Source organism: Podarcis erhardii (assembly GCF_964252035.2).
Source record: "Podarcis erhardii genome assembly, chromosome: 2".
NCBI classification, from domain to species: Eukaryota; Metazoa; Chordata; class Lepidosauria; order Squamata; family Lacertidae; genus Podarcis; species Podarcis erhardii.
In genome coordinates this window covers 106144963-106167003 of record NC_138498.1, presented here as the reverse complement: position 1 = coordinate 106167003, position 22041 = coordinate 106144963, and the positions used below count along the sequence as shown (strand labels likewise).

Here is a 22041-nt window from a genome sequence, read left to right as displayed (position 1 = left end):
GATTTGGGAGGTGTGCAGGGGGGGGGAAGTGGGGGGGGTAATTATGTAGCTCTTGTGGAAGTCACTCTGTTCACACATGTTTTAATTGGATAAAACCAAATATTTTCAGTAGCAGTGGGTGCATTAGAGAGAGACGAGATTGCACGTGTTTCCCTTTGAGAAAATAAAGCTGAGTGCTGAGGAGAATATGACAGGTCTGGAAGAGAAGCATTTCATTGAGGAAAGATGTCCTGATGCTGCACATTTATTTTATTTAGTAGACAAACTGTTGTCTGGAAAGAGTCTTAAGGCTGCAGTATAGATGTAGGGGTTTCATTGCACATTTCCCCCCTTAAAAATAGCGCTTAAATTCTGCAGTAAAAGTACACCACCTAAGAATGGGTGGTTAAGTAAATATCCAAGCATGGGCGTAGCCAGGATTAATGTTGGGGGGGGGCAGTTTTCAGGTTGCGGGGCGTGGGGTGGGCAGAACCTCAGTTAAGTATTTTTATTGATTTACTTGATTTATCCAAGCCATAAGGGTAGCTGTCAGGGTGCTTTATCTGACTGCAAGCGTGACAGGTTAGTGGGAGGAACAGGGCTTGCCTTTTCCAGCTTTCATTCTGTCTAGAAACAAAGGGGGGCAATGACTTTGCTTTCAGCCTCAGCTGAATGTGCTGTGCTATACTGAGTGTTTTCTCTCTCTGTGTTCCCATGGAGAGCCAAGCAAGACAGGCAACTATGTGCTATACTACTATTTCCTTAATGTAGTATTCAACACTCTGCTTTTTCTGCAGCAACATATATATTCTTAAAAAAAAATAATGAGAGATTCTAAGTGTAGACTCAGAATGCTTTGCTTGGAAACATATTGTTGAAATATGCGATCTGCAACCTGTTTGATCCTGCAGTTTGCAAGGTCACATTTTAACACCAGCTTTTTATTCCAGTTGTTATCAGCATCTCATGCTCTGTTCTCTGAATCACCAGACTCTGGTGGTGCTTTTTAATTTGGAAGTTTTTGAAATACTTCCCTGGGAGTGGGGGAAGCTGTTGAAAGCAGAACCCAATGAAAATATAATGGAAATTTAAAATATTGACCAGAATGATTTAAAACCTTCATTTCATTGCTCATAAAATTATATTTATGTTGACTGTTAAGATACTTAGGAGTGTGTTTCCAATTATGGTGGAAAATAACTATTGCAGAGCTTGGGGAAAAACATTTAGTCTTGGAGGCTACACAAGGGAATTAAAAGATTAAATGCAGTGAAAAGGGTTGGAATTTGAGGCTGTGCAGCTTTAATCATGCTACTGCTGTAGTGTCTTAGTTATCTCATGTCTCATAGACTGGTCACACAATCATGGTCTTCATAAAGAGCACCCCCTCTGTTAATTTCCATTAGAGACTTAACTAGATGATTTTAGACACCAAGGGAATTAAGTTGAGACACCATTTTGGTGGGCAATTCCAGAGAAGGTCTCATTACTCTGTCTGGAAGTCTGATTCCCACGGTTGACCAAACAGAAATCCCATATGCTCAATAACACGTAAGTCTTGCTCTGGGTCATACAGCCCACCAGATGCTTGGGCTTCTATTGACCATGACATGTCAGCAGTAGGACAAATGGGGAACGAGTGCACTTTTGAGTAGCATACTGCTTGTTGACATTACACCATACTTTGTTTCAAACTGTGGTTTATTGTGATTTGTGAACTTGCCCAGTGTATTCAGCAGGTCAGTGTACAATAACCAATTCCTTACTATTCTGCTGTACTGGTGAGGTAGAATTACAAAAATGTGGCTGTCGAACATGTCACTTTGAATGCAAAGCAGTTTGTAGGCATATGTTCTGGAACCCAGATTTCTTGTTGTTTGATCATGTGAACTGACTTCAAACCTGATATCAATGGTTGGTAACAATATTGGTTGATAACAATAACCATAGCTGTAATACTGATAATGTAACCTTGCATGAGTCACCAATGCAAGCAACAGAGAAAGAATAGGCCTCCAAGCTTTATTTTCATGTAACCAACTAGAGACATGACAAATAACTTACAGGAACTCGAAACTGAAGCTCAAGAATATTAATCTCCATATCAGTAAAGGTAAAGGTAAAGGTAAAGGTAAAGGTACTCCTGACCGTTAGGTCCAGTTGCAGACAACTCTGGGGTTGCGGAGCTCATCTCGCTTTACTGGCTGAGGGAGCCGACGTTTGTCCGCAGACAGCTTCCAGGTCATGTGGCCAGCATGACTAAGCCGCTTCTGGCAAACCAGAGGAGCGCATGGAAACGCCATTTACCTTCCCGCCAGAGCGGTACCTATTTATCTACTTGCACTTTGACATGCTTTCGAACTGCTAGGTTGGCAGGAGCTGGGACTGAACAACGGGAGCTCACCCCATCGCGGGGATTCGAACCGCCGACCTTCTGATTGGCAAGCCCTAGGCTCTGTGGTTTAGACCACAGCGCCACCCGCGTCTCTTCCCCCATATCATTAATTCCCCTCAGTTATTGAACTCATTTACCACAGCTGTCATGTGAGCAATAATGTAAAGTACTGGCAAGGACCGATCAATGTGCGTCAGAATGATGCGTGATTGAGTGCACAGTGCTGAACCTAGAAGTGACATGAAAGCATCATTAAACATGTCACTAAAAGAGTGTAACGGGGTGTGGTGTGCTCATATGTGCTCCACCGATGCAGGCGGGGGGCCGGGAATAGAAACCCTCCCCCCCCCCACGAAACGGTCATTGTAGTTCAGTTCAGACCTTGTTGTATCATCTAGGAAGACTATAAAGAAAGCAAAATACAGTAGTAACTCATTTCTGAGTGGGGGGTACTCTTTTGTTTCATTTATTGTGTTACCACGGTTAAGGAGATTTTAAACCCTTGTTCCTCTTTTTGATGAGTTTCTCTCTGGATGAGGATAATGCTGCTTCTGTCTAGCATTCTGTGTCATTCCTTCACTCAAATGCAAAGTAAAACATGGAATGTATTTCTACAAGAGAAGATGCTGTGACTTTTTGTCTAAGAGCACTTTTATCTCGAATCCTGCCTGACACTATATATAAAACAGCACATTTCCATCTACAGTGGTGCCTCGCAAGACGAAATTAATCCGTTCCGTGAGGCTCTTCGTATAGCGGTTTTTTCGTCTTGCGAAGCAAGCCCATTGGCAACTTAGCGGATTAGCGCTATTAGCGGTTTAGCGGCTTTTAGCGATCAGCTGTTAAGCGGCGTAGCGGCTTAGGAAAAGGGGGGGAAAGGGGAAAAAAACCTGCAGGAACTCGCAAGACATTTTCGTCTTGCGAAGCAAGCCCATAGGGAAATTCGTTTTGCGAAGCGCCTCCAAAACAGAAAACCCTTTCGTCTAGCGGGTTTTCCGTCTTGCGAGGCGTTCGTCTTGCAGGGCACCACTGTATTTGATTTTTGCTTAATTGTGGGAGGAAATAGAAAAAAACCCATGATATTTGTAGTGCTGTTCATCTCAGCTTTATGTTTGTTAATGTTAGAATGTGTTGTGTTAATTCCTGAATGAATGCTTAACTAGCAGAGTGACAATGCTTTACTTACACAGTACTTTTTCTCTGTAGGAGAGTACAAATAAGTATCTCAACTAATGCTGCATTTATGCATAATGTGGCTACGAAACTGCATAAACCTTTGATCTCCAGTGACTAGCAGGCTTCTGAGGTTCCTTTCAGATTTTATAAAAGGCTTGCTTTTCTCTCTCTGCTCAGGTTTATTCACTTCAATAAGCTGGGCAACGTTCCAAGAGTTTTGTACTGTCAGACTAGTGAATAGAGTACAAATGAGCGCCTCTGTAAAATTCTTAATGGTGTAGACTCCAGCAAAACATAAACAGAAGAGGAACAAAGTAAGGTTAAAACAATTCTGACTCTTAATCTTTTGCTGTTCTTAGGCATCTTTACTTTCACTGTGTAAGCGGACTCCAAAAAAAGGCAAGAAATTTCTGGTTTGAAAGCAACCATACTTACAAAAGAGAAGGGGGGGGAAAAGACCAGAAACATCTGGATAATTGAGTGTATATTTTGCTGTGCTGCTTTTAATTGTATACTGACCTGAGTGTTGCTATAGAAAGGTGAGAAGGGAACAGATTATAAATAAAGTTGAGGGCACTTTCCAGGTCAGACCAACAATACCTGCCTTTCTGGATCCAGCCAATGAGCCATCTAGGCCATCCACTATCTCTTGGAGTAGCTAGCTGTGTGCTCCTGGGAAACACACAGCATGGTATAGTGATAAGCATCCTGTGCCAATTTGTCTTCAGCAACTGGTAATTGGAGGTATACCGCCTTCAAATATGGAACAGCACCTTTAGCTGTCATGTTTAAATATCTATTCAGGCAAATCCACAGAGGGCATATCTTTTTAAAAAGCTGTCTAAGCTAGTGATTACGACTGCACCTTTCAGCAGTGCATTCCACGTAATGTGTTGAATGAATGAATTGTTTGGGCAAGAACCTTCTTCTGATCAATTTCACTGAATGACTTGAGCACGCCACAATATATTCACTTGAAAGAGTATTTGCTGTCAATACTGGTCATAATTTCTTTTTATAAATTTTTTATTGTTCTTGCTTAGGGCTGCATGGAGCCTTTCACTGTCTCCAGGGCTTTTTTCAATTCTGTGAATGGTTTCAGGCGGAGTAGTAGGGTGGGGGAGGGGCAGTTAAACTTCACTCAACGCATATCAGCTCATTCAAAATGACCTTACAACTGGTTCTTGCATAGGAGAATCCCCCGCCCTTCAGACCTGTTCTCTTTAGTCTTGCAATCAAAGCAAAGTAGAAGTTATAGATTCATCTTTTAATGGAGCCTTAATTAAAGTTCAGATCTGAACAAGGAACTAATGGGATTGGCTTGGCTCCAAACACATAGATTCCAGCTAGAAAGGAAGAAGTAGCAGGTGAATCTCTTACAGAGATAAGCGGCTTATCAGCGGATCAGCTGATAAGCGGCTTAGGGCTTAGGAAAAGGGGGGGGGAGGGAAAAACCCCCGCAGGAACTCGCTAGACATTTTCGTCTTGCGAAGCAAGCCCATAGGGAAATTCGTTTTGCGAAGCGCCTCCAAAACGGAAAACCCTTTCGTCTAGCGGGTTTTCCGTCTTGCGAGGCGTCCGTCTTGCGGGGCACCACTGTACATAAAAATTTTAGAATAAGCAAGGAGAGATAAAATTAGATAGAAAAAGACAACTGTTTTGTTTGAAGCTGTAACAGCTTCTTCCAGTCTGTGCAAACATTCCTGATTCCTAGGTGAAATGACCCCCCCTGTGGTTTTGGGGGGCTCACAGCGGGAGTAGAGTGGGGGGCGGGAGCCCTGTTGCGCAAGCGGAAGTTCTTGCACAGGTCTTCTACAGACAGGGCTGGTTGGGTGCATTGAGCACAAAGTCAGGTTCATTAAGTTGACTACAGTATATCTATTCTGAGTAGGACTGGCATTGGATGAAACCCTAGGTGGCATTTAATGCTACTCAGAGTAGACCCATTGAAGTTAATGCTGGCATCCGTCTGTTTCGTGAAACAATGGAAGAGTGCGCCTAAGGGGATAAAGTCAAACCGTTGGAGAGTTACAATACTTGGCTTTGTTTGTAGAGAATGGTATGGGATTTAGTTGACTACAGCCCAATGTTTGCAGACAGCCACACCAATTTTTAAAATGCTAAACTCTCAAATTTATATTCAGAATAGTTGGGAACAACATTTAATTGCTCTGAATACAAATTTGAGTTGCTTTTCTGTTTCAGTATAATGGTATAGTAGAATAAAATGACTCTTCAAAATTGGAAATGACTGTTCTAAGTCTTTGGAAGGCTTTAGGGCAGTGGTGTCCAAACTTTTTTCAAAGATTTGATGAAGTGAAGGGCCGTGGGGGGCCGACCAAAGTTGTTTACTTTTTTTTTAGGATTGAAGTTGTTGAGCTTCTTTTAGGGTTGAAGCTGTTGAGTTCTTTTAGGATTTTAGCCCAGGAAATAAACTGCCACAGCGGCCGGATTAAGCCATCCAGCGGGCTGCATTAGGTCCCCGAAACGGACTTTGGACATGCCTGCTTTAGGGGATGTGTGTTCAGAGTTCCCTAGGGGCTTTATGCTGCACCAGAAAATGAGGTATCATTGACTTAATGTATCCTGTTCAAGTAATCTTTCTGTATATGACTCAACTTCAGTTATAAAATTTATTTGCTTCTTTTAATACAGATTGGGTTGATAAAATCTCCCATGCTTCAGTTTAAATATTTAGTTTCACAGTATACGGAACCCTTATTCTTTCTGGATAGCAAATACAGATCCACAATATCATTTTGTTAGTATTGGTGGTTATATTGATACAGAGTGTACCCATCCATGTTCAGTGAGAATGAAGTTTTTTTTCTCTCTCTCTCGTAAAGCAGGATTTTTGTATCCAGTGTAATCTCTAGTTCTTTTCCGCTTTAAGCAGGGCTAGTTAAGGCCCCCAGGCAATCCTGCTAACCAAAGATTTAATCATGATACGTAGCTCTAAGCCCAATTGTCATATGGGGACAGTATAGGACAGTGCAAGTGTAACCCTGAGCAATAGTATCTGCTTCCACCCAAAGGAATGTTGTGACCTCTTCATCCACGGACATATATATATGTCCCATTTTCCATGTAGCCTCTGCTTCCTGCGCTCCTTTCCTATTCTCCAAACAGCACCAGGAGTCTGGACCCTTTCCCTTTATTTTTTTGGATTTTAACTATTGTACCATTCAGTTCCACAACATTTTAAATCTCTTCATAGATCTCCAGCATCTATATCACTTAATGAAACAATTCTATATAGACCAAATCCCAATTTTCTGTAATTGCAGTAATCTGTGTTCGCACACTTGCTGTGTTTGTAACTTCTGGCTGTGTAGGTCCTATGGGACTTAGGTAGCATAAAGCTTGTGAATAGTTAAAGCGTGTGTGTGGGGGGGGGGGAATTCTTTAGATGCAGCCATATTTATGCAATACAGCAGATGCTTAAAAAGAGTTTAATGCAGAAATGGGAGGCATTTATTGTATATGTACAAAAATATTGTAAACAAGTAGAAAAATTGGCAGGGTTTGACCCAAACACTTGCAAGTAGTTAAAATAAGATAAAGTTTATGGAAGGAAATTTGAACTGAAACAATAAAAACTGATGGTATGTAATTAGAATAACATAATATGGATATGAAAAAAGAGGTTTAAGTATAATTATGCAGAAAATATATATATTCAATGAACCAGTAAAGGAAATGGAGGGAAGTCAGGACGTTAAAGAGAACCCCCCAAAAGATGTTATTAATTTTTTTATTTTAGTTCTTCGTGTTGGATATTTTGTATTTCTCATTCTTTTTCCCCCTTTTTTGGGGGGGGGTCAAAAACAATTTTTGAAGTTGAAATTGTAAAATCAGTTCAGTAAAAATTTATTTACAAAAACGGAGTTTAATGCATAGGTAATTCGTTTTTAACATGTGAACAACACAATAGTCTAAGAGAATATTAGACATTTCTGGTTTGCAAACTGTAGCGTCAGCCAGTCCAAATTTTCCTCTAATGTGCCAAGGTGCTGGATATTGCAAAGTTGCTTCTTTGCAAACAGCTTTAGTTCCAAAGCAACAAGACAACTACAGTAAATGACACTTTTATAATTTATAGCTTGAAGGGCATTGCCCTGCAGTCACCATACAAATATAACAGTGACAGATATACAAGAACTAATTCCTCATCCTCCTGTTAATTCCCATGCATATATATAATTTGAATTTACCCTATGGAAGGTGATAAGGTCACAGAAATATTATTCAGCTCCCCAACAGAAAAAGCTTTCAATTCCCCCTTCTAGCTATCTTCTGAGTGACTTTGACTTAATGTGCTAAACCAAGCCAGCCATTGGGGATTATGCAATTGAGGAAGAAGCCTTTGCTTTACTTAGACCAGGGGTGCCCAAACTTTTTTCAAAGAGGGCCTGATTTGATGAAGTGAACTGATCAAGGATTGAAGTTGCTGAACTTTTTTTAGGATTTTACCCCAGGACATATACTGCCATGGTGGGCGGATTAAATTGACTGGCAGGCCAGATTAGGGCCCAGAAACGGACTTTGGACATGCCTTAGACAATTGCAATAGCGTGTTTTCTACTGAACAGTTAGCCAAAACTGGGAGCAATAACAATTGAAGATATCAGTACATCTTCCTCATACACAATAAATAGGTTGCAATGCAGCATGGCAAGCTTACATGCGCGCACGCGCGCACACACACACACACACAGTTCATTGTTCTCTATGCATTTTTATAATTTTTAAAATTCTCTTTTCTTCTCTTTCAAGTCTGTGCAGAAGCATTCAACCCAGATGAAGAAGAGGAAGACACAGAACCAAGGGTAAGGAAGAATGAACAAATCGTATCTGATTTTTGCACAGATTCATGGGACAGATACTGTTGGTTCTACAATAAGCAGTTCTGTGTGTGCTACCTGGCTTCATTATAACATGGATCTGTGGGTTTACAAAGTGAAGTCATAAGTGATGCAGCAACACTTTGTTCTGTAGGACATTGCAGCTGTGTTACAGATTGAACAGCAAAGGGTTTTCACAATTATACTTGAAGGCCTTTTATCTGTGAGACTTTGATCATACTACTTGTGGTGGCATGTAAAAATTAGTAAAATTGATACCCAGATTTCCTCACTTAATGCCTCTCTGTAGAAGTGGGATGCATTACTTTTTCAAGAATTTGACTAATAGTAGGAGATACCTATCATCCCCTCTAAAAACTCCCAGCATTATTCCACATGCTGTAAAAAACAGAAACATTTGTTTTATACAATTTTTAAAAGTATGGATAGGCTTGTTTGGGATTTCAGATGCAGTTGTTTTTAGAGAATGCTCAATATTACTTAACAAACTGTTCATACTCTCAACGTTCGTATCTTTCATGGGATAAGTCCATATTTTCAAATAGGGAAAACATCTCTAGAGCGAATATAGTTACACTTGTAAACTAGCATTCTCTTTCTCTCATTTTCTCAAGTTATTTAAAGTTTTTAAAAATGAATAACAAACTAGATAGCAATGGGAAAACTTGCTCCTTAGCACAGGTATTTTCAGAGTACTCTCCAACAAACATAGAGCATGAAATTTACTGAGGTGCACTTAATGGTATCCATTTACCGTAATCATTGGATACCAAACAGAGATGTTTTGTGTGAACAGAAATACAGTCCCACTTGTGCAAGGGAACCCTGCCAAATTCTCCCATTTTACTCATTCCAGAAGGTCCTTTGGCACTTGGATGAGTTTGGGTTTTTTTTGGCAGGGGTGGTGGTCCACATGTTTGTACTGGGAAGCCCTGTTCCACCAGTGGAATTTCCACACACCCATCTATCGATCAAATTTGGGTACCTATTTCTGTACACATGTTTGAATTTTCACTGTTCAGATTTAAAGTAAGATGGTATATTCTAAATTTAAGCTGGCTTATTCTCCTATAATTCTTTCCCTTTGTTATGTTTTGCAGGTAGTAAATCCCAAAACAGATGAGCAGAGATGCAGACTGCAAGAAGCATGCAAAGATATCCTCCTCTTCAAAAATCTAGATCAGGTAGCATTGCTTTTGTTGTGTTTACTACTTTTATTTGATGGCTTATCTTGTTAGTTCTTTGCAACATAATCATTGTTGACTCAGAGGTTCACCTTGTTCTTCCTCCTCAAGAGCAGCATATTCACAAGAATTCTTGCGCCTTTCTCGTTAGGTGAATGACCTTGGCAATAGCAATAGCCTAGTGCTTCACGTTGGTACCACTTGGGGAAGTACCTGCCTCAGCCACCTCAGTGCCTCTTTTTCTCTTGCTGTATTAAGGATTTGTGCATTCTGTTGCCTTGTCTATTGTCAGTATTTGAAAGGAGGAGTGCGTAGCTGGTGTTCTGGGAAGCTGGACCTTTCTACAGTAACTCTAAATGCCTCTGCTCACTTACTTTGGTATGAGTTGCTACCCATGGGCCCAACTTGGACTCTCACTGAAGGTCAGTATCAGTCCTTCCTTGGCAAATGAGATTGGGAAGAGGAAAAATCACTTTTCAGGCATTGTTCATTCTATTGTTGCTGCTAGAAATTTGTACTTTCATCTGGTATAAGTAGGTGTACTATAAAATTGGTTTATTACTTATTCCACAAAACGTGGCACAGTGGAGCCATTTCAGCACATCTATCAGCAGCGTTGCCAATGGTCTTTTTTGCTGTAATTTCAAGCTACAGTGGTACCTCTGGTTATGAGCTTAATTTGTTCCGGAGGTCCGTTCTTAACCTGAAACTATTCTTAATTTGAGGTACCATTTTAGCTAATGGGGCGCGGCACTGCGCTGCCGCCGCGTGATTTCTGTTCTCATCCTGGGGCAAGGTTCTTAACCTGAGGTACTACTTCCGGGTTAGTGGAGTCTGTAACCCAAAGTGTTTGTAACCCGAGGTACCACTGCACTGCCAGCTGCCCTAAAAATTCAACTTAGGTTTAGCAAACTGCTCAAAAGCTGTTAAAGACCAAAACTCTGTTATTCTTTTTGACATTTTTAAATAGTTGGTCTGCTAGCAGGAAGTAACCACTCTGGTGCTGCAGTCTTAAGAGGTATTCTCCACGAATCTGTAAGAAAAATTTTGAAAACGATTCTCTGGCTTTAACCTCACAATACAGAGAATCAGCCTGAAATCAACTAATGTTAACTACTCTTTTCTTACCCATCAAACGCAGTAATTTTTTTTTTAAGTCTTCAGTTAGCATATGACTGTTCATGCTTTTCCACATAGAGCAGAAGTGGGAAACTTTGGCCCTTTAGATATTTGCTGAACTACAACTCCCATCAGTCCTTGCAGGCATGGTCAATGGTCAGGAATAATGGGCATTACAGGTCAGCAACATCTGGAGAATGAAAGATCCCCCACATCTGCTATAGATTAGTTAGAAAGAAAGAAAAAATAGAATGCCACAGCCCAGTCCCTGTGCCTGTTTACTCAGAAGTAAGCCCCTTGAGTCCAGTAGACTTAATCACTAGTAAATTGTACATAGAACTTCAGCCTTAGACCAAGTATATGAGTACATGACCCTTGTGGTCCCTTCCAACTCTACAACTCTATAATTTTATGCCAGATCAGACCAAAGGTCTATTTAGTCCATCTTACTCTTGCCCACTGTGGGCTTGTAGGTGCCATGGTGCCTCACGGCATAGTGGTTCCATGACTAATAGCAGTTGGTTCAGTCTTTGGGGACATTTTGTGAAAGTGAATTTCTTCAATTATGCACTGTCTTACGAAGTCCTTTGTTTTATGTCTTGAGTCTACTGCTAATTGATTTCACTGAAAGTTCTAGTTTATGGCAGAGGGAGAAATATTCTATCTTTCTACTTTCTGAACACTGTCATCTAAGGCAATTTACAAATATTGAATATAAATTAACTAAGGAACTCCCAGAGTTTTTAATGGATAGGATAATGGGACACAAATCGAAAAGAATAAAAAAGCAAATTGATCCTTAGGTTAAAGCACTCCAATCAAATGACCAAATTACTATGCAAACCAGCTAATTTCTGCTAGTCAATTACTGATGCATTATTCTGTCACAAAACATTTTTTCGGTTGGCTTTTTGGAGAAAATATTTGCTACTCTGCACACACCAGGCAACCAAAGAAGGATATTTATGCCTAGGATAAACAGTGAACAAAGCTGAAGCTCTTGCAGAAGCGTTGTTGCTCATCCAGCGCATCTACTAACAAATAACCTTATAAGGCATCAGGAAAGTGATATTTATGGTAGTATTTAAGTTGTCATTTGTACTGGTGTCTTAAGTGACATAAATAAGAAAAGGAAAGAGCTGTTTTAAAAGTTTTTTAAAAATTTATGATCTGTTCTTCCCTAGTATTCTCTTCCTGCTTTCTCTGCCTGGAAGAGGGATTTTGACATATCCCTCTTTCTTTAGCCTGTGAATGATAGAGAGATGAAGAGATTCTCCCCCTGTGCTCTCAGTGATGCACCACAGGCTACAAAAAAAGGCTGTTCTATAACACTAGTGATTTTCCATCAGTGCCATAACACTCAAATATATATATAAAACCCAACGTCTGCTTTGCTCTGTTACATGGGGACCCACTTTGGGCACTTCAGATTTTCCGCAACATCCTGACAGTCCTTGAAGAGAGTGCAAGGAAGCTATGAGTGCAGTCAGTATAAAACCTGATACTTGGGCAGGTTATGAAAGGTTGGCCTGTGCTACTTATAGAGGCAGTCCAGGATCAGCAAGTGTCAGTGAGCAGTGAAAGGTTAGAATTCAATAAGGTAGCAAACCCGCCTGTAGGTATTCTTTGGAATGGTGCAGTGATAAAAGGCGAAAACATAGTTAGCATGCCATGACAGCTTTTTTTCTTTTTCACCATTCTAAAATGAAGAATCCAGGCGGCATCTGTTTATCTCTCCGTCATTTTGTGCAAACACAGAGTTCAATCCGCTCTTAATTGCCATTTATGTTTGGATAATATATTGCCCTGGCATTACTGTTCATACAGCAATTCAGTCTTGGTCTATAATGTTCTTCACCATTTCTTGCCACTCTGTTCTGTGATGCACCCAAGAAGAATGATTGTCATTCTAGCTTCAACTTTGTGAAACAGCTTTTTAACCTAATTGGAACAAGCTGTCTTTGATTTCAGTAGCCTTAATTGTGCTGAACGTCTTATAAGCGTAGCCATAATTTCAAGGTTATTCATAAATTACATGTGGCTGCTCTTTATTCATTAAATTCTAACAAGGGGAATTCATAGTCAGGTGTTTGCAGAAGTGAGGCTGAGCGAAGGGAGACAAGTTAGCTCTCACCAGAGGCTGTATTTATGGTGCTGTCAGATTTCTTCTCCCTTCCTGAGCAGCAGAATGCCTGAGTGGTAGTTTTGCTGGGAGAAGGAACAAGAAATAGTACTGCCTGGGGCACACTCCTTCACCTGTTGAAAATGTTCGGGCTGATGTGTCTTTGCAAGTCTTAATCATGGAAGTCAGAAACCAAACCAAGTGTACTGGTGGTTGGAACAAACCTGGTAGCACCTACCCAAGCTGTTCCATAATTTAGGAGTGCCATATTACTGAGCTTTTTTTGCAAAACCGCTAAGAAATTGAATGTTTTAGAGCTATTTTTGAGGAATATTGGAAAAAACGACACTGCTGACAGCGATTGCCATATGTCCAGACATTTAGCCGATTTCCTCCCAGACACTGCTTTTGACTGCAGTATTCCGGGTATGTCCAGGAAATTCCAGACGTATGTCAACCCTACATAATTGAGCAGTTCCACTAGTTAGCTGAGAGTATGGGTGTGTCTTCTGGAGAATCCCACAAAAGCTGTGGCTAGATTGAGATTTGGTCAATAGGTAGCATTGCAAGCTTATAAAAATAAAGAGTTCAAACAGGAAGTTGCTGTCTTAGCTCCTCCCCACAACTTCCTCCTTTGGTTTTTTACTTTGAGTCGCAGAAAACGGTTGTTTCTTCCTGAAACTTCTTTCAGACTGGCTGTTTCCTTGTTTCTTCTACCTCTTGTTGAATTTCTCTGTTTAGCCTCATTGTTGGTTCTTCTCAGCGCTCCATCCAGCGCTCTGGTGTTTTCCCACTCATTTTTTAAGGCCAATTCAGTTGTTGGTTTCCTTATCTACAATCTCTTCAGACTCTCTATTGCATTTTTGCTGCTTTTAGTTAGCCTCCTTCCTTCTTCCAGCCTTTTGCTCAGTACAGCTAAGGCTTTTCAAACCACTAGACCTTAGCTCAGTGGGGGGGCTAGCCAGTTTCTTTGCATTTTTTGCTAACTTCCTGCGAGGAACAAGTTGCTGCAGCAAAATTACAGCCCGTAAAGGAACTAGACATGATTACAGCTAGCTGCTTCTACTCAAGTTTTAGCTCTAGCTGCCACCCAGTAGCAGTATTTACCACTTTCAGCTCAGTTACGGTAGATCTTCCTGGTTTACCAGCCTCTCCTTCTCCCTCTTAAGGGGGTGGGGAGAGAGATCAGGTCCTTCTGCAATTATTAGAGGGATGACTGTACCTCTGCTTTGGTTTAGGAGCACTCACAAGGCAAAGAGACGAGGGCAACACAATCTATTCCTGGTGAAGGAGAGCATGCAGTTCACAAGTTCGATCACTTAACAGGGAGGCTCTTCCTCAGCTGAACTTAGAGGAATTTCCTCATTCCCTGGAAACCTCTCTGAGTCAAGGTGTTCATGCAGTTTGGCCTAACATGAATCAAATGTTTCAGCATCATTACATAACAATCAAGCAGCAGTCTCTGCTTCAGAATACAGCATTATTAATTCCCGAATTTCATCCAGATCTACTACACCACCTTAAGGAGGCTCTACTAGTAGATCTAGCAACAGAAGTAGTTTTGCCCTCAATGCCCTCTCAGTCTCCAAATCTTCTTCATCAACAATCTTTTATCTGCTGCCCCTGCTCATCCCTCCAGCTCCAACAGGCAGCCTAGGGCAGGGGTCAGCGACCTTTTTCAGCAATGGGCCGGTCCACTGTCCCTCAGACCAAGTGGTGGGCCAGACTATATTTTTTGGGGGGGAGGGGAATGAATTCCTATGCCCCACAAATAACCCAGAGATGCATTTTAAATAAAAGCATACATTCTACTCCTGTAAAAACACGTGGATTCCCAGACCGTCCGCAGGCTGGATTGAGAAAGCGATTGGGCCTCATCTGGCCCCCGGGCCTTAGGTTGCCTACCCCTGGCCTAAAGCGTGACCTTCACACAGGGCTCCTCACTCCCAACCCAGGGTTTCTGCTGCCCCTGGACTTCAGGATAGGGGAACACAGTGCCTACCCAGACACTTTGTTTCCCCTGAAGACCTTGACTCTGATCATCTGCCAGAGGATGGTGGTGGTGGTGATGAATGGGGTGGTGAATCAGAAGTAGAGGAGTTTATTCTCTTGTGCAGACCTATGGAAGCCCTTGAGATATTCAATCCATCCTGTGACCCAGCTTGATTTGCCCCATCTGTTTGCCTGCTATTAGAAAGTATGATTATAGAGGCGTTGTAAAACCTTTTGAAACCTTTATTTCTCTAGGTTTTCTTTGCTTTGTTAATAGGTTGCTTAGCTACTATCTGCATCCTTTTAATGATGATTCAGAAACGCTGCATGCACCAGGAATCCTGGTATGATGAAAGCCCTAGAACGTCCTTTGATAGGATTTGAACAGGGAGGAACAACCTTTTGTCTGAATGTCAGCTCCCCAAACTGCTGTAGTTTGAAACCTTTTCAAATCCCACCCCCTCTTTGCACTGAAGGTGGTCCAGAGTTTGTTTTGCGGTTCTTCGGCAGCTCTGAGATAATCTCTTGTGCTTTCAAAATGTTTACTGTAGCACTTTCAGCTTTAATCATTCAAAAAGCAGTAATACTGCAAACAAGCTACAACTGAGAACTGAGTTCATATGTGTCAGTATCAAACAAAATTTTAGTAACTGATAGTATAGACTCGGGTGTATGTGTAAGAGTGAACTGCTTGCACGGCCTTCAGGCTGAAAAGTGGTTCTTAGTCACTAAACAGCACTTGCTAGGAGAAAGGAAAACATGTGTTGTTAAGTAGGCTGGTCAACACTAAGATAATAAAGGATGTATTTGCAGGCTCACTGCCTAGCAAGCATCATTCAAAGTTGAAAGGTTGCATTAGGACATAAACAGATTTGCCTTCTGCATGTTAATGATAAGAAATATTTGTGTCCTATTTGAGGAATAAGATGACAGCTTTGAGAACATAAAATTTAATATAAAATTGGTCTCAGTGTCATCACAGTATTTTAATTCTGTACAGTCAAACACTTTTGCAAGTTGCAAATGGATGATTATGTTTCTCACGTGAATTAAATAAAATTATGGGTTGAAAATATAGTTTCTTACAACTATTTCGTGTCTGTGATAGAAATAATAATTGCATTGATTTTAATTGATTTTTCATAGAGATGCTTTATTTTTACTTAACGATTTTTGTAATTGTTTGGCAATTACATTTTGTAATTGCCAAGCAGTTTGTGCCATTTCATTTTGTAATTCACAGTATTGTGAAGTACTTCCAGATAATAGCTACTAAATGAAAGTTATATTACTCTGGAGCCTTTTTCCAGTTAAGGGAATCCCTTCCTCTGAATCAAAAATCCTTTCAGTAATGTCCTCAATCCCACTTCTTTCTTGCTACTCAGAGCTGATTAAAATGTGTAGAAATTATTTATTTCAATTTATGAATTGCTTCCTATCTTAAAGTGATTCAACTGTAAAAACACTGTAAAAACACCAATAATTAAAACAATATATAAAAACAATGGATTCTAGCCAACTAAATGTCTACCATGAGTGCACTGGAATTTCTCCTTCCTCTGCTCCCTGTGCCATCTGCAAATTGGCTTCAGGAGCTCCCAAAGCAGTTCTTTTTTTGGGGGGGGGGGAGTTTCATTGCACTCACAAAAGTAGTCCTGCATGTACAATGATTTAGTTGGAAACAACCCAGTTAAAACAATTTCAGAATCGATACAGATACAAGCTGTGATAAAAAAGTACTCTGTGTTAATGAAGCCCACCATCTAGACACTCATTCTTTTCTGTGTGCTATTTACACTATAATGTTTGAAGCAGGTTTTTGTAACAAAGCATTTTCTGGCTTTGTCTGCTAAGACTTACTCCCATTTAATAATAAAGTATTTAGTGTGCAGGTGCTTTGATTACTTCACTTCTTATCCTCACGTGTGTGTTGCAAAGTGAATGTAAATGCAGGCAGCAACAGGATCTGTTCCTGGCCCTCACACATGTCAGCAGAGCACACATAAGCCTGTTCTGCCCCCTCTGCCCCTATGCTGCCCTCTTGTGGGTCCAAAGGGACCTGTGGCCATATGCAAAATGTACTTCTATATAAGAACTGCATTAGTACAAGTGCCTCGAGTTGGTTGCTTGCTTGATCCCCCACAGCAAATGTTTAAAATAAGTGTCTGCTTTTAGAGTTAAATAGTTGGATTGCTTCATGAGATAGATTTTCCCTTCATGAAGATAGTTGCCATGTTGGAAAATGCAAATAATCTTGAATTTTTCCAAGTAGCCGTTATTTACAATGGCTACTTGACTTTTCTCCTCACGTGGAACATGGGACTGTAGGCACAAACAGGGCGATTTGGGGCATAAAAATAACCCAAGCGTTATTGTCCTTTCAGGAGCAACTATCACAGGTTCTTGATGCCATGTTTGAAATGAAAGTTCAACCTCAGGATCATGTAATCGACCAAGGAGATGATGGAGACAACTTTTATGTAATTGAACGGTAAGATGCGAAAGCATTGCTTTATCATGGGTTTAGGACTTGGTTTTTTATCTGAGTAGAAAATGGTATTCTGAAATGTAATTTAGTACTTAGGAGTGCCTTGCTAGGAAATGGAATTTTCTAAGCAGGGTGCATACTGGAGAAGAGGGTTCTACAAACATGATATGGTTGAAAGCACACATGATACCTGGATAATACTTCAGCCTTCATTTTATGGCTCATTCATTAATTGTCAATGGCAGATGCAGTCAAAAGATCCCTTTGAGTGTAGGTGTACAAAATGCGCATTACATTAGCTAACCATCAACAATACTCATAGGATTTATAATGCTTCTGCTGTAAAACACCAGCAACTTTAATTGTGCATAGCCTGATTCTTCATTGAAGCTTTGGGGCAGTTGTCTTGTCAGAGCTATAGTAACTCTTAAGTTGATTTTGTACATTATCCCTTTTAACTATGTTGACATTATCTCCAAGTAAGAAGAATGGTCTTTTTGTGAAGCTTGTGCGTTAGTCATGAAATATGTTTATATCATTTTTGAAGTGTCTAAAACTGTCATGTAATGTTCCCTCTTAAATATTATTATCCTGACAGTTTTACTGATGAACACCTACTTAATTCTTCTACAGATAATAGTGAAATATGAACATTTATGGTTTCCTGTGGAACGAGGATGATAATAAGACTGATGAACCAATGGATAAATGGCTGTGGGAATAAAGTCTCTTAAGAGCTCAGCTCAGCTACAGTCTTAAGATGGCACAAGATTTTTAACAAGGACTTGTATATGCATTATCTATTTATTCATTTCTACAGGAATATATATATAACTCTTCAAATGAATCTCCAAGTGTATTACAGCACAAATCAAAGATACAATAAAATGTTTAAAAGCTAAAAGTTTAAAGTTTAAAATGTTAAAAGGGAGGATCTGAAATCTAAAAAGAGCACATAATAATCTCACATAGATAGAACAACTATTTAATAAGATATTTGAAAGATGAATAAGATATTTGAAACAACTTTGAAGATGTACCTCTTTGGAGTTTTGCAGATAAAAATGTACCATATTTTCCCCTGTATAAGATGCCCCTATGTATAAGATGACCCCTATTTTTTTGAACCCCAAATTAAGAAATTATACCATCAGTGTATAAAATGATCCCCAATTTTTGACAAAAAATTATTTTTAGCAAAAAACATTGTCATACATGGAAAAATATGGTAGTTTTGAAAAAATGGGTTATAGTACAGTGGTACCTCTTGATGCGAATGGGATCCATTCTGGAGCCCTGTTTGCATCCTGAAGAGAACGCAACCCGCGCCTGCGCGGGTCTCGATTCACCACTTCTGCGCATGCACGTGACATCATTTTGAGTGTCTGTGCTTGCGTGAGCGGCGAAACCTGGAAGTAACGCTTTCCGTTACTTCCGGGTCGCTGTGGAGCGCAACCCGAAAACGCTCAACCTGAAGCAACTTTAACCCGAGGTATGACGGTAACTGGGTTGAATAAACTGGAATGATATTAACTTGTACTTTAGTATGTCCCATCAATCTCAAATACTGCTTGGCTAGTTCACATGCCACTGGGTTTTAGAATTTGTTCCACATAGAGATTCACTTTTTGTATCATAAGTACACAGTGTCTATGCATGCCACACTAAACCATAGTTCAGTGCAACATGCACAAGTGGAAAGAAGTCACAGTGAGCCTTGGGTTTCTTCCAGAAGGAGGAGCTCAGAAGCTTTTGCTTCGATGCTTGATTAGTCACAGCTTGCAAGTCATCTGGAACTGAAACTGTGGCTAACCTTAATTAACTATGGTTAGTTTTAATTAAATAAGCTGTTGCTTGAGGCTCAGGTGGCCTCAAAGGCTTGGAGCACCTTCCATCAACTTCAGATGGTGGCCCAGCTGCACTCCTAACTGGACAGGCATAGCCTAACTACTGTTGTCTCTGCTCTGGTAACCTCTAGGTTTGCATGTCTTGCTAAATTATGGTTGAGCATGATGTACAAATGTAATCAGTGATATATTTAAGACATTTTTGTCAAGTGCCAATTTATGTATTGTTCTCCAACTTTCACATGTTTCCTTTTCTTGCATTTTGCTGAAAATGTGTGACAATTTAACTTTGTTATGAAGGGAAAACGTTGCATACTCATACTCTCATGGAATAAAAAGTGGGTGCAAAATGTAACCAGTTGGTACTGTTTACCTTGTCACTTATGCGATAGGGTGAGTGCCTTTTAAAGTAGAGCTCTCCCAAAATGTTAATGTCTTTAGCATTAAAGCTTCAGCAATTAGCATAAGGCAATATTGTAGTATCAAGGTTGTATCCAACATTAGTCGTGCACAGACATTAATTTCAGTGTGTCTACTCCAAGTTGAACTTAGTTGGATAGCATGCTTTCTTCCCTCTATTCTATAGTTCAATACATAGAAATCAACAATCCTAACTTGGAGTTGTGAGAGTTGCACGCTAAGATCTGTATTATCCAGTAGCAGCCGCACTGAACTAGACCAGCTATAAAACTGTTCTAGGTGTCTTGGAAGTTGCAACATGGCTTCAACTCAAGTTTAGAACACTGCTGTTCTAAAATAAAGTTTTAGTTAATAAATAAACTCTGACAACTTCATGCTCATTTAAGCCCCAAACCCTTTGAAGACACAAAATCCTCTAGGGGCTCAGCAGTAACATTGCTCTTTTTGTAGCGATACATCATAATCCTTTCTGTGCTAGTGTATTTTATTAGGATAGCATGGTACCTTGGGGAACAGGTCAGATTTAAGGTGGTCAGATTACAAAATGTTCTTCAGTATATCTCAAGGCATTGTAACAGTGTGTGTGTGTGTGTGTGTGTGTGTGTGTAAGCCTGGCAGTTGGAGTGATAGTGGGATATAAATAATTGGCTCCCAGTGCAGGTTTTTTCAAATGGTACATACAGAGGTTAACTAGACTGGCACTTGAGATAAAGAGAACACCTTATCATAATTAGTAGTATTTTGAATGATTAAGTAACTAGAAAATTAAACCATTAGGGGTCAAAATTGAGTCTCATGGACGACTGCAGTCATTTGAGTACAGGGTAATTTGCTTAGGGTAGTTTTCAGTTTGCATCAGAAATTTCTCTAGTAGCATAGATTGTGATCTAATTTTGCATATCTCTTTTATTTCAAAAAACTAAAAGCTTTGAAACTGCCATTTGCAGTTGGCATTCATACTTAGAGTTTATGAAACAGAAGTGTTTTCATGAAAAAATAAAGTCTCTACATCACTGATAGACACTGCGATATGTTAACATATTCCTTCTAAGGCATATATCACTATCCCATCTCAACTGTTCACTTAGTGTGTGCCTTCTGAGCAAGTAATTTTTTTATTTGCTTAAATTTCCTCATCTGTAAAACAGAAATAATAATGACCTACTTCAAAATATTATTCTGAGAGCAGTAAATAAAAAATATACAATATTTTGCAAATTATAAATATATACAGCACTTGCAAGAGAAAAGGAATTCCAAATAAAAACCTAACACAGTGAAAAGGAAATAGCCAAGTTATTTTGAGGACAGATCAGGATACATGTTGGCAGGGTATATTCTCTCCAAACCACAGAGGAGAGATTCGGAAACCATCTTATTTTATTCCTTGTGTTCTTGCCAAAGTTGAGTTTTTTTAGCAGTGTTATATTTGGTCTAATGCCCATGGTGTTTGTTTTCCCATCATTCTAGGGGATTGTATGATATTTTTGTAACACGAGATGGCCAAACTCGCTGTGTTGGCCGCTACGATAATCATGGCAGTTTTGGGGAACTGGCGTTGATGTACAACACTCCTAGAGCTGCGACAATTGTTGCCACAACAGAAGGATCCCTTTGGGGATTGGTAAGTTTATTTGGGGCGGGGTGGGAAAATACTCACATTTTGTTTGTTGTACTATTATAGGCATTATGTTTATCAGATGTTGTCCCCCTCCAATGGTTATATGCTATTCCTGGTTTTGGCAGGGCTTGCTATTATTTTCAAAATTGTGTATATTAGATCTATTGTAGCCTTTGCCATTTAGCAGTTAAGCTGTCGCATCACAGAATTCATTAATGAGAACTTGCTTTCTGTACGAAAGGCTCACTGTACCAGATAGTCACTTCCTTGTAAGAGCTTTTACGTTATTGGTGGACTGTTTTCTAAACACCAGTCCTTTTCTTTACCACATAAAGTGGACTGGGAACTGACAGTACTGACTGCTGGCTAATTCATTTAATTTCATCTCACTGAGCTCATTTGCCTTTCCAACGAAAATTACCTAAGGCAGCATGTAAAAAACAAGATGGCTGATATTGCTTAAGGCAGTATTTGGTAGTCTTGGTTCCATGCCTAGTGGAGAATGTTTTTATTTTTATTTTTTCTGCTCCCACTTACCCATGTCATATTGCAAACGGCTTTTGAAAGCCTCATTTCCCAAAGTTATTTGCCATGCAGCACCAGGGACTGCTGTTCAAGAAACGAAAACCAGAGTCCCCTTGGCATGTCAAACTAGAAATGCAATTATTTAGATCCCTGCTCGTATTAAATATACCAGTTATTTGGTTCCAGTGAACAACTGCCTCTCTTGTACATCGGCTTTGGTATACCTACATATGGAGTTGGAAAATGCCTTTATAGATTCTCTTCTCCCCAAGAGGGGAGTGCAAAGAGCTCCTGAAGTGCGATTCCCA

The 22041-nt window shown here is 40.0% G+C and overlaps 1 protein-coding gene across 1 annotated transcript in view; it reads left to right on the top strand.

Moving 5' to 3' along the window:
• The window catches only part of PRKAR2A (protein kinase cAMP-dependent type II regulatory subunit alpha), an 81391-nt gene that overhangs the window by 44927 nt on the left and 14423 nt on the right, over positions 1–22041 (top strand). The window contains exons 3-6 of the mRNA XM_081853670.1: positions 8327–8379; positions 9516–9599; positions 17217–17323; positions 21058–21211. Coding sequence (XP_081709796.1) covers positions 8327–8379; positions 9516–9599; positions 17217–17323; positions 21058–21211 — 398 coding nt within the window. The remainder of the gene's footprint in view (positions 1–8326; positions 8380–9515; positions 9600–17216; positions 17324–21057; positions 21212–22041) is intronic.